Source organism: Gobius niger (genome assembly GCF_951799975.1).
Source record: "Gobius niger genome assembly, chromosome: 15".
Classification (NCBI taxonomy): domain Eukaryota; kingdom Metazoa; phylum Chordata; class Actinopteri; order Gobiiformes; family Gobiidae; genus Gobius; species Gobius niger.
The window spans coordinates 12,129,552-12,143,863 of record NC_136866.1 but is presented as its reverse complement, the minus strand read 5'-3'; the positions used below and the strand labels follow the sequence as shown (position 1 = coordinate 12,143,863).

The 14,312-nt window shown below is 43.6% G+C and overlaps 2 protein-coding genes across 4 annotated transcripts; one reads left to right on the top strand and one right to left on the bottom strand.

Moving 5' to 3' along the window:
* Positions 1-508: 508 nt before the first annotated feature.
* On the top strand, positions 509-9,127 carry tab2 (TGF-beta activated kinase 1 (MAP3K7) binding protein 2). 3 transcript variants are annotated; one of them, XM_079572185.1, is made up of 7 exons: positions 509-801; positions 3,277-3,438; positions 3,582-5,070; positions 5,608-5,768; positions 6,267-6,360; positions 8,494-8,586; positions 8,989-9,127. In XM_079572185.1, exons 2-7 carry the CDS (start codon positions 3,337-3,339, stop codon positions 9,114-9,116), a joined length of 2,067 nt encoding a protein of 688 aa, XP_079428311.1. In that variant the 5' UTR covers positions 509-801; positions 3,277-3,336; the 3' UTR covers positions 9,117-9,127. The 3 variants fall into 3 exon arrangements, with proteins under 3 accessions (XP_079428311.1, XP_079428312.1, XP_079428313.1); XM_079572186.1 differs by having other exon boundaries at positions 8,494-8,574; positions 8,989-9,119; XM_079572187.1 differs by lacking the exon at positions 8,494-8,586 and having other exon boundaries at positions 8,989-9,119.
* Positions 9,128-9,217: 90 nt separating this feature from the next.
* On the bottom strand, positions 9,218-14,263 carry ppil4 (peptidylprolyl isomerase (cyclophilin)-like 4). The gene is made up of 13 exons (XM_079572188.1): positions 14,168-14,263; positions 13,583-13,650; positions 13,351-13,415; positions 13,152-13,269; positions 12,875-13,017; positions 12,668-12,764; positions 12,429-12,545; positions 12,236-12,360; positions 11,997-12,063; positions 11,364-11,475; positions 11,202-11,292; positions 11,008-11,125; positions 9,218-10,789 (listed from the first exon to the last, which is right to left on the bottom strand). The coding sequence occupies exons 1-13, from the start codon at positions 14,235-14,237 to the stop codon at positions 10,658-10,660; spliced, it is 1,323 nt and encodes a 440-aa protein (XP_079428314.1). The 5' UTR covers positions 14,238-14,263; the 3' UTR covers positions 9,218-10,657.
* Between the last annotated feature and the right edge of the window lie 49 nt (positions 14,264-14,312).

Sequence of the window (14,312 nt, the reverse complement as noted above, 5' to 3'; positions counted from 1 at the left end):
TTGTTATGTTTTATGGATTGACTTTTATCTGATCTGCCTTCTTGTAAGTTTGTGTAACTGTGCAGCACTTTGAATTACCTTGTGTATAAATTGTGCTCTACAAATAAACTTGCCTTGATATAATCATAATAATCATAATCAGTCATTATATTTATGGTTAAAGCAAACATTTTGTCCAAAAAGACCACCAGCCTAAAATGCCCTGTTAGCCGAGGCCCACAGGCTGCTTGTAGGTTTTGTTGTTGGTTTTGCTTTGTTGATTGTTTTGTTGTTTGTATAAAGTCTATTTTTTGTTCCTGTCTGACATCAGCTGTAAATCAACACAGCAAACAAGGAGCTGAGATGTTACATTTTAACTTGAAATCACATTTTCAAGCTGAAATGTTCATTGCCACGACAAGAAATAGTGCTCTCTCCGACTCAGGATCTCAGATCAGCACAACTTTGACAAAGTAAAAAAAGGAAACCACTTGTTGCTCTCGCGATAGTGTTACGCTCGTGCCGCCGCCATATTCTTGGACAGTATTTTGATTCGTATCTGCAAGAAAGAAGCAAAAAGCGAGAAGTGCAGCCTGGCGAGGGGAGGGGGGCTGTCAAAAAGCTTTTCCACCCTGCGGTTCCGTGAGCGCTGGGCTGAAGAGAGCCTTCTTTCCCTGACGTTGTTCCGCGGACACAGTAGGCCCGGGGCCTCGGCGTCTCCTTCGGCAGCGGGACCCTCTGCTCTCCGTCCCGTGCTCGAAGCTCACGGAGCTCTAGCGGGAGTGACGGCGGCCCGGGGGAGCGGTGGCAGCGGACACAGAAGTAAGTTTGTTTCAGCCGACAGCAGACCAAGTAATAATGTCGTTTTATGACTGCACTAACACCAAGCGATGTCGCGGCGTCCACGGTAAAGAAACGCGCTCACGAGCCTCTCGTTCAACGGGATAAAAGACTTGAAAAGCTCCTAAAAGTTTTTGTCAGAGTTAGTTCAGCTAGCGTAGCTAGCCGACTTCGAGTGTTTTGGGATGTTCCTGTTTTGACCGAGTGAGCAATCACTACATAAAGTTTATATTTGCTCGTTTGTATGAATAGTATTACACAATTATTGAAGTAACATTGTAGACAAACAGATCGTCTTCTCGTCGCGTTGCCCCAACTGTCGCTCCCTGATTCAATAGCCATTTAATCCTGTCTACTACTTTTTCCATTCAAGTCTGTTGAACATTGTTGTGTCATTTGCAGTGGAGAAAGTTCACCATAAAGCCCCTGTCGCTAATCTCTCATTTTTGGTTGTAACTGAACGGATTAGACTTGACTTTGTTTTTTTGTGTATCAAACAAGCTGCCATCATTTTCCTGTTAGGGCTGTTCAGCTTGTTTTCCTTGATTAGTGCCAGATTATATAGGTTTTCACCACATTGTTGTTTGGGCATATCTCTCTTATTTATCAACGACGTAAGCCAGCAGTTTTAACACCAAATAATTTAATCAAATGTCACAACTGATTTCTGACAGTTTACCACAAACACCCCCACAAACCGAAATCTCTGCTTTCTCAATAGGAACACTTGCAGAAATTATCCCAGGTAGTGATCCCAGGTAGTGATCCCAGGTAGTGATCCCAGGTAGTGATCCCAGGTAGTGATCCCAGGTAGTGATCCCAGGTAGTGTGCATGCTCATATTTTGCTGATTCAGGTTCTTCAATGCTGGTGTATCTTTTTACGCTTAAAATGACTTATTACAATGGACTGACAGTGGCTCATTGGAGTGTTCGCCCCCTACCCCGGCTGACAATTTGAACACTGCACCAGCCAATGCAAACTGTTGCTTGGTCCTTGGGCAAGACACCTAACCCGCTTTGCCGATGTATGAATATTTGTGTGTGGGTGGAGAGTGGCTGCAGGCTCATATCGGGAGTAACACTTCCGTTTGCTTGCTCCAGGGCGGATTAACAAGTTTGGTTAATCACCACCGACTGTGACTGAGGAATGAATGAATAATGCATGCAGTAGTGAAGCACAAGCACCTTACACACACACATGAATAACACGTTCACAGACGTTTTTGACCTGGTTTGTGGTTAGTATCTCCAAGCTTAATGTCAGAATAAATGAATTGAAATAACTTTGTTGCATCTAACAAAGATCTATATACTCCCATTGACCTTTCCCTTCCGTAACACTTCATGACATCTTCCAAATCTAGACCCTGAATCCAACCTGCGGCTGTGTGATGATGCCTCAGCAAATGCAAAACAAAGACAACCAAATGACACTTTCACTGCAGAGATAACTCAATGACGAGCTAACATAAGCGGCATGGATAAGCTTCATGGAAGAGGAGACAAAGTCGATTCAGCTTCACGAAAAACAGAAGCCGAGCTGTGTCAAGTTCTTGAACATGGACAGCGCTTATTCCATTGACAGCAAAGAAGCATCATATCTTGTCAGTGGCTTATTATACAATGACAAGTCATTTTTGCAGAGTGACAGGCCCATTAATGGCATTGTTTGTATTTTCATTATTATTATGTGTTATTATTCCCACGTCCCCGACTGGTTTGAGTGTCCAAATAATTCTATGAGCAAGCGATGTTGTCGAAGGCTTCTCGCCCCTGGTATGGTCTCCAATGGCAAACTGGTCCTGGTTGAGGGGATAAAGAGCGATTCCTTGTGTTGAAGGTCCAAGGTGGCAAAACATGGTGGCCAGGTCAGCCCTCAAGGGGCATGGCTGGGCATAACCTGAGGGTCCTGGGGCCGACCCTCACCCAGCAATGGATAAGGGGAAGAAGATGGATGTATTATTATTATTATTATTATTATTATTAATTGTAATGATAATAATATAAGACAAAAGTTATTTTGGTATTAGCACCTTCAGTAACAGCAGTTCTGTATCTGAAATCTATCCACGGAAATCGGAATATGTTTAAGCTACACTGCAAACCCATGAGACGCGTGTTTGAGCGGGCCGTTATGATTGTAAAGTCACAAAAGTTCTGTAAATTAGTAGTTTAACACATGGTAAATGCAGGGAACATAGAGGTCCGAGCTTATATTAAAGGGTAATATTAAGGGTAAAGAAGCTTGTTACAAAATGTAGGAGACTAACACACCTGGGATGCTCTTCACGTTGGGCTGCAGTTGTTCAATCAACTGAAGAGACTTTTTTGATCCACATCCATATTCTGAGCAAAACCTCATGATGAAATAAAACATGTTCAGGTGTCTAAAAAAAAGTTTGATTTATTGATTTTATATCTGACTAAATATTTTTTAAATAATTGTTTTACTGTAGGCATCAAAGATGAAACCTCTACTCGCTGGACACAAGCTCTTCTGACGAGGCTGCATACGAATGGCCCAGGGAAGCCATCAGATTGATGTACAGGTTTTACACGACCTGCGGCAAAAGTTTCCAGAAGTCCCAGAAGGTCTGGTTTCTCAGTGTGTTCTGCAGGTAATGAGACACAATCCTTGTCTTCCTTCACTACCTTTCCACAAATATACATTGAAGTATTTTTGGAGAGTGACGGCTACTACATGTATTTCATTTTTAATGAATTTGTTCCTGACAAGTCTTTTGTGCCACTCTGTCTACAGAACAACAATAACTTGGACGCATGCTGTGCTTACCTGTCCCAGGTGAGCCCCACAAACCAGGACAGTGTTTCTGAAGATTCCTCTTTCACACGACTCCAAAATCACATGACCCAGCTGAATCTGGGGGTGCAGTGTCACAATGTCCCGGATGGCTTGAGGATGAACGGCAGCCGGACACTGGCTCACAGCCTGAGTGACGGGCCCTTTCAGGTGGCACTGGCCCCCGACAGCCAATCGTTTGAGCAGAACTCTCAGTCCACCTTGTCAAAGGCTGCTCCCAGCCTCACTGTGTTTGGTGTAATGGAACCACCCCGAAAACCACAGCCCCCTCAGCACTTAGGACTTTACCCCATGGGGGTTAAAGGAACTCCTCGCTTCAATCCCATCACAGTAACTCTGGCTCCCAACATTCAGAGCGGACGCAACACACCCACATCTTTGCACATTCATGGGGGTCCGCAGGCTGGGCTGGGCAGTCCCCAGGGAAACTCCATCTACATCCGGCCGTACTTGAGCCAGTCGGGCGGCGGGCGGGCAGTTCAGCCAGGACGAGCGCAGTACAGCCCCACCTCTCAGCCCCCCCAGCACATGCCCTCCCTGTCCAGGTCTGCTGCTCCGAGCTCACAGGGTCATCAGACTTCACACGTCTACATGCCCATCAGCTCACCCACCACACCCCAGGCCCCCATGGGGACGTTTGGTACCCAGGGCTCATCGTCAGGGGTGTCGTCGTGCTCCTCCACCTCTTCCCTGCCTGTCAGTCAGTATAATATCCAAAACATATCTACAGGGCCCCGCAAAAATCAGATTGAGATAAAGCTCGAGTCTCCTCAGAGGACCAGCTCATCCAGCACAACTGTGCTCAGGACGGCCTGCCCCCCCACCTCTTCCACGTCCACTCCATCAGCGCCTTTGAGCATGGGGGGCCGTGGACAGTCCACCCTCTGCATTTCTGCGAGCCCCCCTACTGCGATTGGGGCTCCCGCCACAATCGGGGCCGCTTTGGCTGCCAGCAGCTCACGATCCCAACCTAGGTTTTGTATCTCGGCCAATGCTTCAGGCGACAGTGGTGCAATCAGTGGCACTCCCACTGTCTGCATATCTGCCGGTCCGCCTCTTCAGGGGCCTTCAGGCTCCAGAAACATGGGCAGTCAAGTGAGCATGGGCCCATCATACATCCACCATCACCCACCTAAATGCCGCAGCTCTGTGGGAGGAGTCTCTGCGTCGTCCCCTCGTGTGGTAGTCACCCAGCCTAACACCAAGTACACTTTTAAGATTACAGTGTCACCAAACAAGCCCCCAGCGGTTTCCCCTGGAGTTGTGTCTCCCACCTTTGAACCAAGCAACCTCCTCAGCCTCCCCCCTGACAACCATTTTGCAGAGACAGAACCTGTTCATCTATCGGACCCTCTGTCCCTCCAACACGAGCGGCAGAACGAGCCGCGAAGACTCAGCGTGGGCTCAGACGATGCAGCGTATACTCAAGGTGAGCTGCAGGCCATTTACTGTTTTAATCATAACCCGTGGGCTGCTTCAAGTGATACTCCTCTGCAGGTCGGTTAAGTTTAATTTGGAGACCACCCTTTTTGCATGGCCACTTTTGGGCCAGTTGTTTTAGTTTAAATCTATGAAAGACCTGATTTGGTCTTAAGCGTAAAGTTTGATCTGATACTTTCTCAGGTGTTTTTTTATGGTGAGCAGTATAAGAACCGGTGATTTAAGACGCTGAATATATTTCACAACTACAAATGTCAATGCAAAGCCACTGTATTGAAGTATTACTTGACTGTTATAATGGTATATGAGTATCAATAGAGGCGGGTGATGACTCTTGGCCAGCAGTGGGAAATGTCACATTTGCTGAAAAACCTTATACTTCTTGCCACAGTGTAATTAATATTAATATAAAAGTACTGCTCTGTACCAGTTTCTGGCCTCCTTTTGGTGGATTGTGTGATGACTATTTACTTGAGTTTTTGTGTTGTTTTTCTATTCTTTTTTTTCACTTGCCTTGTGCTTTCAGCTTTATTGGTCCACCAGAAAGCGCGCATGGATCGACTGTGGCATGAGCTGGAGCTGAAGAAGAAAAAACTGGAGAAATTAAAAGAGGAAGTGAATGAAATGGAGAATGACCTCACCAGAAGAAGACTCGAGCGTTCCAACTCAGCCTCACAGATCCCTTCGGTACACAACACTGATAATGCACTCCCTTCACCTTTCTCAACCCACAGTTTCACAGTCGCCCGTCTGTGAATGGACTCATATTTTGTATTTTAAAATTACACTTGAGAGCACAGATAAAGTAAAGTGATGCCTTTACATAGATTGGGTGTTGTTGTAAGGCAGGGTCTTTGTGCTCATTTATCAAACTGTGTTTCTACTTCTGCAGGATTTTTTATTTGATAGTGAGACGTGTGATCCTGAAGGGTAGGGCAAGTAAATTAACCAATAAATGGGGTGTTATCAGTCCTGTTCCTCGGAGTCCATTCATCACAAATGTTTGAGGAGTAGTTGGGTGCAGCTCTGCTATTGCGTAGACTCCTCCATAATACTGTTTAAGGAAATAAAGTTTGAAGAGTTAGATGCAGATGAGCATTTAGCAATCATGTTCAAATGGCGCCAACTCCCTCGACTGTTGGCGACATGACAGTTTTGTTGATATGTTGTTTGTTTTTCTGACAGATTGAGGAAATGAAGCAGTTAAGAAGCAAAAATAGGTTACTGCAAATTGACATTGACTGCCTCACCAAAGAAATCGACTTGCTTCAGACAAAAGGTAATTGTCCAGTGTCACATTTGAAATGTCTGTTTTCTATATTGTTCTTTTGTGCAGCCTGTGTGTCCACACGTTTTCTTCAGACCAAATGGTAGAATTTTGAAGGTTTTCTAACAACTGAATTTAATTTTACTGTTCAAACATTATTGTGGATTATAAAGGTAGCTTCAAGCTTGGGTGACAAGGTTGCATAGTGGTTAGCACTCATGAAGAAGTTGTGGAATCTGACTCTTAAGGCTAAGGTTGTTTTCACACATGGAGCACCTTGTAGGTCGCCACGACACCGCCTCCAACTGCATTTACTCCAAAGTTCGTTAAGTCCATGTTCACACGCGCTCGCACAAAACATTGCAACATCAGCCACGTAACAACGATCAGCTGTTCAACAAACTTATTCCCATGACAACGAGCATCAGCCTGTCAATGTGCCGACACGTAGTCACACGTCCCCGATGTTACGCGGTGGTCACTCCTCTCCCTCGCGGTTAAATACAGTGAGGGATTTAACCGTAGCACGCGAAGTGTGGAGAAATTAATCAGCACACGGAGAGGAAAGTTTCACTGCAGCAGGAAGGGAAAGATGGAAAAGAGAGGCGTACCTGATGATTTAGAGTTGATCCATTTTGCCTCGTCAGCGCAGTAGGCTAGGCTAATCCAAACGTCTTCATGCAGCGCGTAGTCATTCTTTCTTCGTGCAAAAAAGAGGCATCAAAGCGAGAATAGTTCACCTGAGGGCGGCCACATTCACACCACACTCGCTCCGATGCAGAGGGCGTCTCAGGCCGCTCCGAGACCACCTGTTTCAGCCGCAGTCGGAGTGGCTGTTTAGACCGGCTTAAAGTGCTGCGCTTAGATTCACACAGACACTAAAGTGCCGCTGTCGGGCCGAAAGTCCCTTAAAGTCGACCTATCTACAGCCTGTGTGAAAACGCCCTTAGTCTTTGTGGGCATTTGATACACACGGTCATATTTGCTATAGGGATGCATGCAAAATTGTTGCCTTTCGATGAAATCCAGAAAGTCTGGAATATTAAAAAAATAAGTGGGGTGAAAATTCTGTTAAATACAGCCTTGATCAAAAGTTTAAGATCAGTTGAAAAATCGTATTCACATTTTGCATGGTTGGATCTTGTCAAGGTTCCAAGTAGAACTTCAATATGCAACAAGAATGAATGGAAGAGAGACAAAAAAAAGTCACCAGTAACGGCTTTCATTTGGGTCGAGGATCGTCCAGTGACAGACAACAAATCGGATCCTCTGGTCAGTGCTGGTGACATTATTTTTGATCTTCAACTTGCCATAAAGCCTCAGGATCTTTTATGAAATTCAAAATTGTCTTACTGTGCCCCACCTCAGCTGCGATGGCGAGCTCAACAAAAATAAAAATAAAAATGAGAATAAAAATAAAAATGCAAAGGTTTTCTGGACACTCAAATGCTTTACATTGCATTATTCATTCATACTTGGAGGTGGTAAGCTACTACTGCAGCCACAGTTGCCCTGGGGTAGACGGAAGTGAGGCGCTATCGGTCCCTCCGACCACCACCACTCATTCACTCACTACATTCACCCAGGCTTCCTGATGTTCGCAAACGGTCTGCCATCCAAGTACCAACCAGGCCCTTCCCTGCTTAGCTTCCGAGGTCTGCCGGGATAAGGCAGAGCAAAGGCGTTTTTTTTGCCTTTGCAGTATGAATACCTAACAAAAATTGACACTGAATACATATTTTTGCACAGATTTGGCCTTTTAAATGTATGTGGTCCTAAGCTTTTGATAAGCTGCAAAAACAGCCTATTTTAGTTTAATTGTTTTCCATAAAAGCTTTACTCCCATGCTCTCCCATGTCTTCTTGCGTATTGAAGTTCTACTTGGAACCTTGATAAGATCCAACCATGCAAAATATGAATGCCATTTTTCTAATGGTCTTAAAATGTTTGATCGTGACCTTACATTGAACACACTGTAGTGTCCAAATGTGCTCATTTGATTAACGCCAGTATTTTACACTTTTAAAATCTATTGGTTTATAGAATATGCCAGAAATCCCAGTTATCTTCGCAGTTTTGACGAAACAGTCGTGAGCTCTATAAAATGTGTGTATTGCACCAACATGTCTTTCATTGTCTTGACAGGGCCACACTTTAATCCCAGTGCAATCCATAGCTTTTATGACAATCTTGGGTTTGTTGGACCTGTTCCACCCAAACCTAAAGGTACTTTTTCTGGTAGGTTGCTCTACTAATTTTGGCACGTTTGTTTTCTCTCAACAATTGTATAGAAGCTGTGCATTTTTACTATGTAGTGATGAGAACTATGCAATTCTGAGGTTCCCATTTGAAGCAAACGTTGCATGAAAAGAAACTAAATGCTTAGAAAGGCTTACCCTCTGAACAGTGTACAGAGATGGATTATTACTCCAGTAAATATCACATTATCCCGTCTGAGACATATGTTGATTAATCTGACCCCCAAAGACATTAGCCTAAAATGATCACATGTTCAGAGAGGTACAAAGTGACTGAACAAATCTAACTGCTGCCATTTATCCTGATGGAATGGGACATAAAGCTACAACATTAATGAATTACAGAACTTTACTGACTGTGTTACCTCCGATTGTCCTGCAGAGGGCGGTATGAGCCTGAAAGCCCCCCCTGAGGAGGAAGAGGCTCAGTGGAGCTGTACAGCCTGCACCTTCCTGAATCATCCTGCCCTGGATCGCTGCGAACAGTGCGATTTCCCACGCCATGTCTGAGCCAGCCACACCCCCCTCTGTCCTCAGTGAGTCCCGGGCCGGAGATGCTGACCATACCTCGCTGCTCATTTTACAGTGTTAAATAATTGACGGTGCCAACGTTTTGATTTTTTTTTTTTTTTTTACTGAGCTGACGTGATTTGGGAATCGAGCGGTCCGCATTGAAGCCTCTCTGAATGGACATCACTCTGTTTGTTGTTTTTGCAGGATGCCTGAAGCCATGTGTTACAGAAACTTTTTTTTGCATGCTTTGTTACAGCACAGAGGCGGAAACTCTCAGCTTTTGACTGTACATATTTTAGAATGTACCTTTTCCTCACACTATGAATTTCTTGTATTTTCTGTAAGTATAGTTGCTTAAAGACCTAATTAACTTTTTTTTCCTTTTTCAAACAAATAATGTTCCTTTTGTAGCTTTGGAATAGTTTCTGCCTTAAGACAGTCTCTATGAAGCTTTGTGCCTTGTGTAAAGTCCTGTGAAGGGAGGGCCACAGCTGCTGTTTAAAATGCCTCGTTTTCATTGACAACTGGAATGACGGCGTCATGTTGGACGACTCTACAGGAGCGCAGAGACACACTTGGGCGTTAATAGCAGGGTGACACCTCAAAATTGTGTCCTGGAAAGGTCTAGCACCAAAATGCAATCGGATACCAAAGATTCAGTGTTGTGATTGTTTTGTCTTTACTACAGAACCTCATATGACAGTCCACCTGGGAGAAATAATGAAAAAATCTAATTGGCTCAATTTTCAAAAACCTTTCCATTCATGTTTTTCCCCAAGGTTTACTCACTGCCAGAGCCTTAAATTTTCTGTTGAACTACTATTGTTAAACATTTACTGTCTAAGTGCCATAGCTAAAAGTGGAAGATGAAACATCTCCGAAGCACTTAGAACAACCCAGCTAAAAGCAGTTTTAGCTAAACCTGTATCTTTGTGTGAACAGGCAGTTTATTAATGTTTTAAACCAATTAAAAAAAATAATAATTTGGATATCTTGTTTTTGTTTAGTTGGGAAGACAGTCTTTGTAACAGATAAGTTATTTGTAAAAAATAATAAAGGCTATTTTGACCTGTCATTTTATGTGCACTTTTGAAATCTCTGTCCATTTGATGTCAAGCACTTTGTCCAATTGTGGACACAAACTGCAGCCACAGAGGAGATGGACAGAAAACATTATTTTACTTAAATGTGAAGCTCACACCGACAGAGGTTCTCTGTGGGTTCTTGTGGGCCTGGCTAAGCGCAGATTTACAATGGAGGAAAAGTTTCTTTGCAGAGGAGTGTGCTGCAGGCATTGAATGTGTGTTACATTTTGTTTTTGACCTTGGCTTTAACCATACAATTTTGTGGATTCCAAATGAGCCAGTGACTTTATTTACAGTTTTATTTGCTTTCCATTAAGCTGCCATCTGACAGTTAACAGTCTACATTTCCAAATATGAGACTTAACAGTTCAGAATTAGTTTTGTGAGCCACTAAACTTTAAAAATATATATAACCAGTTTTCTTGAAGCAAGACTGATAAAATAGTGAATCCATCAGCGGTGTCTCCTGTCCCGCTCTCTGGAGTGTTTGGGGGAGTGGTCTCTGTGCCGATGGTGTGACTTGTGCTTGTCTCGAGAGCGGGACCGGGAGCGCTGTCTGTCCCCTCTGTCGCGGTGACCCTCCTCCTGCAAACAGTTAATCAAGTTTGACTGTTGATCCATTTCTCTGCCACCAACTCAAACACACGGCTACTCAGAACATGGAGTTATTTCTCTCAGAACAAGGCCAACATGTGGTAAAGAGTTTCTTAAAAATGCTTTGTAAAATGGACCTCATATCTGAGCTTGCACAGCCCACCATCACTGAGTGAGACTGTGGCTGCAGAAGAAGCATGTTTAATTACCCGCTGCCTCTTGGACTTTTTCTTGTCCTTCTCTTCAGAGCGATGGTGCTGCTTTTTCTCTTTTCTCTGCCGCCCCTCACTTGTCTCATCATCGTCCAGCAGTAGCTCGTACTTTGAACTGTGACATATGTTAAGTAAATCCTGGGAATATGAAAGCCGTGTAATTGCATGAACAGAGCACATGAGGAGGATACTTGTGTCGGGGCTGGTCCTTGAGAGCCAGTTTGGATCTTTTTTCCATGTCCTTCTCGTAGGCTTTAAAATCATCTTTGGTGTACTTCCCACCTTCAACACATACACTGCATGGTGAGGAGAGCTCTAAGCATTTGGGCAAAGGATAGATCTAACTGCAGTACCTTTTCCTTTCCACTGAATCTTTGCGACTGACTGGCTGAAGTCCACATGAATACGACGATCGTCAATTAGCACATTGTCCATCTTAAAGTATGCCTTTTCACAGTCTTCTTGCTGTTGGAGCAAAAGTAGTGATTAATAATGTAATGTTGAGAAGTCGGCACACAGCTGCTGTGACCATGCAAGATGAGACTTGCTTTTAAGATGTATCGTCAGAGCTGTTATTGTTTGGTCGTGGTGCGCAGTTTCACTTGCTGAGTTTGATCCACCCAACCCTCAGTACTGTGCCCAGAGAGCAGGGCACAAGACTTCTGTCCTTCTAACACATATGTGGAATTTGATTGACCTCTTTTGCCATTTTCATTAGATTATTTGCACTCACTATAAAGATCAGTCTTGCTTATACCAGGTTAGAGAATTGTGGCCTCGAAGGTTTTGCAATGATGCACTGACTTGGAAGGTCTTGGTAAGGACTGACACTCTGTTATAAAGAGTTCCTTCATTTGAGTACTGCACACTTTCATTAAGTTTTGCAAACTTAACTACACCACTCTAGATTATTGTGTGACAGTGACGCTAGACTTTCTAAAGTCAGTTTTAGTTTATTTTCAAAATAATTGCGCAGAAGAACTTACCCTTTCAAACTCAATAAATGCATAACAGAGAGAGTCTCCAGTCTTCCAGTCTCTGATGATCTCACAGCTACAAACACAAGTGCAAAGTAATGCAAAGGCAAGGTTTATTCACAGACATGCAACAAAACTGTAGTTGTGGAGTTCAGCACAGAAATGAGGATAATTATTAACTTGTTCTTATTTTCTATTCAGTTAGAGAACGTGAAAGGTTGTGATGTCCAAAAGTGTAACGCATGTACCTCTTGATGGTGCCAAAACGAGAGAAGATAATCTCCAAGTCCTCATCAGTGGTAACCGGGTTGAGCTTGCATATAAATAGAACATTTTCAGGAGGCTTTATGTCTGCGTCTGGTAGGTCCCCCACCTGTCGGGATGAGGAAGTGTTTAGAGGAGACAGCAAGCCATCTTCTACAACAAACAACATTTTCTCACCATTTCCAGAAGAATAGCCTGGGTCTTCGCTTCCTTCTCTTTCAGCCTTTCCTCCAACTCCTCTGCTGCTTTTCCATCATCCTCATCGATTACTTCATCTGCACCAATTCGACCACTCTACAGAAGACCGCGTTGATTAAAAAGCATTCACAATTCACAAATTTGACCTCTTTTCACAAGGACATTTGGTGCACAGATAGACCGAAGCTGCAGAAAATGACATGAAAAAGCATACTGACGTCCAACTGTTCTTTGGTGGGCTCTGGAGATCGATCCGGCACAGGGAGGCCAGCAGGGTCATCAAAGGGGTCATCGAGAATAACAGTGTGGTTTATCCTGCAATTGACACGTTCATAAGAAAATGCCATTCGAGGGCAAATGTATTTATCATTCCTTTCCATAACTGAGCCAAAGCTGCAGAATAGTGCTGATGTGAGGGAGCTTACCTTATGTCTTGAAACGGCACAAAGTCTTTATCCACAAATGTCTCATTAATTTTGGCCAGCACATCCATTCCCTCGGACACTTCCCCAAACACAGTATGTTCTCCATCCAGGTAATCCAGGTTCTCCCCACACGTGATGAGAAACTGCACAAAGACACATTCTTCAACTCAATCATTTTGAACGTACTTTTTAGACTGTTAGACATCCATAGTAGAATAGACTTGGAAAGAAACAATCACTGGTTCAAGTTCTGAAACAACAGTGGGAGCAGAATAACCTGAGAAGCATGCTGCCCATTCCCGTTGTTCACCATCGACACTGTGCCCTTCTTCTTGTGCTTGATCCGAGGGGTCTTTTCGGCATCAAAAAAACACGCCTGGTCTCCATAGAGCTTGCTGAGCAGACAGAGGAGTGGGTTACAAACAGGAGACAAAAAGCAACGTTGAGCAAAAAACAGGGACGGGCTTCAGGCTCACCTGTACACGGACTCACCCCCTCGGCCAGTCCCTGTAGGGTCTCCGGTCTGAACAATAAAGTTTCTCTGAAAATTAAGTACAAATACGGTAGATGATGAAATTTAATCTCTGATTATATTGCAATTGTGCGCTGAGGAAATTGCTCTGTGTAAACAACAATGTGTTCAGTGCCATCCAGTTTAGGAACATAAGAACCTAATCAATGAATAAAGATTAAAATTCTGGATGTTACCTGCACATTGTGGATGAGGCAGTAGTTGTAGTATTTAATCTTACATAATTTCAGAAAGTTTAGAGATGCTGAAGAGAGAAAGCAAAAAAAGTTATTTGAAAATGTAGCCATAAAATTCAATCTAGTTAGTAGTTTTCTCAGGTTAAAGCACATTTTACAATTCTGACAAAGCTGTCCAAGTAAATCAAATCTACAGTTTGATGCATGTGGGCTGAGATAGACTCGAAAACCTGCACATAGGTTTTGTAAAGGCATTCTGTTTACTCCCAGTTTTCAAATTTTGTCTGTGTTTACATTATAGCCAGTGACCCAACATCAACGTAGAAACCAACCCTACGAGTTGTCCGACATGTACTTGAAAGCAGTGCCTAGGCAAGCATTGGAGATTGATTCAGTTATACAAACTGTGGTGAAATCATATAACATCCATGGTTTAAATGTTTATTAAGCAGACGTGCTAAAGCTAGCTCAGCCCTGACTGTTGTTTTTACGTGGAAGCTTTATTGAGTGCGGGATTGGATAACAAACTTGGGCGATAATGCACTTAATTTAACAGGATCATAATATTTAAAAACATGATATTACCCTTTGGTCTCTCCTCTGTAAACAAATCAACTACAATGTCCCCCAGAGTCGTTTCAAGAAGCACCGCCATGCTGCTACACAAATCTCGCGTGATTACCCGCGCTACGTGACCCGTGCCACGATGACGCTGACCAATAGCACAAGG

Excerpts from the sequence above, each read along its gene's own strand:
- ppil4 (XM_079572188.1), bottom strand. The coding sequence starts at position 14,237 with ATGGCGGTGCTTCTTGAAACGACTCTGGGGGACATTGTAGTTGATTTG. Across the intron at positions 12,546-12,667 it reads CCACCAAAGAACAGTTGGAC|AGTGGTCGAATTGGTGCAGA; the intron begins GTCAGTATGCTT and ends GGTCTTCTGTAG. Across the intron at positions 11,293-11,363 it reads GATTCAGTGGAAAGGAAAAG|GTGGGAAGTACACCAAAGAT; the intron begins GTACTGCAGTTA and ends TATGTGTTGAAG.
- tab2 (XM_079572185.1), top strand. The coding sequence starts at position 3,337 with ATGGCCCAGGGAAGCCATCAGATTGATGTACAGGTTTTACACGACCTG. Across the intron at positions 5,071-5,607 it reads CGATGCAGCGTATACTCAAG|CTTTATTGGTCCACCAGAAA; the intron begins GTGAGCTGCAGG and ends TTGTGCTTTCAG. Across the intron at positions 6,361-8,493 it reads CGACTTGCTTCAGACAAAAG|GGCCACACTTTAATCCCAGT; the intron begins GTAATTGTCCAG and ends TTGTCTTGACAG.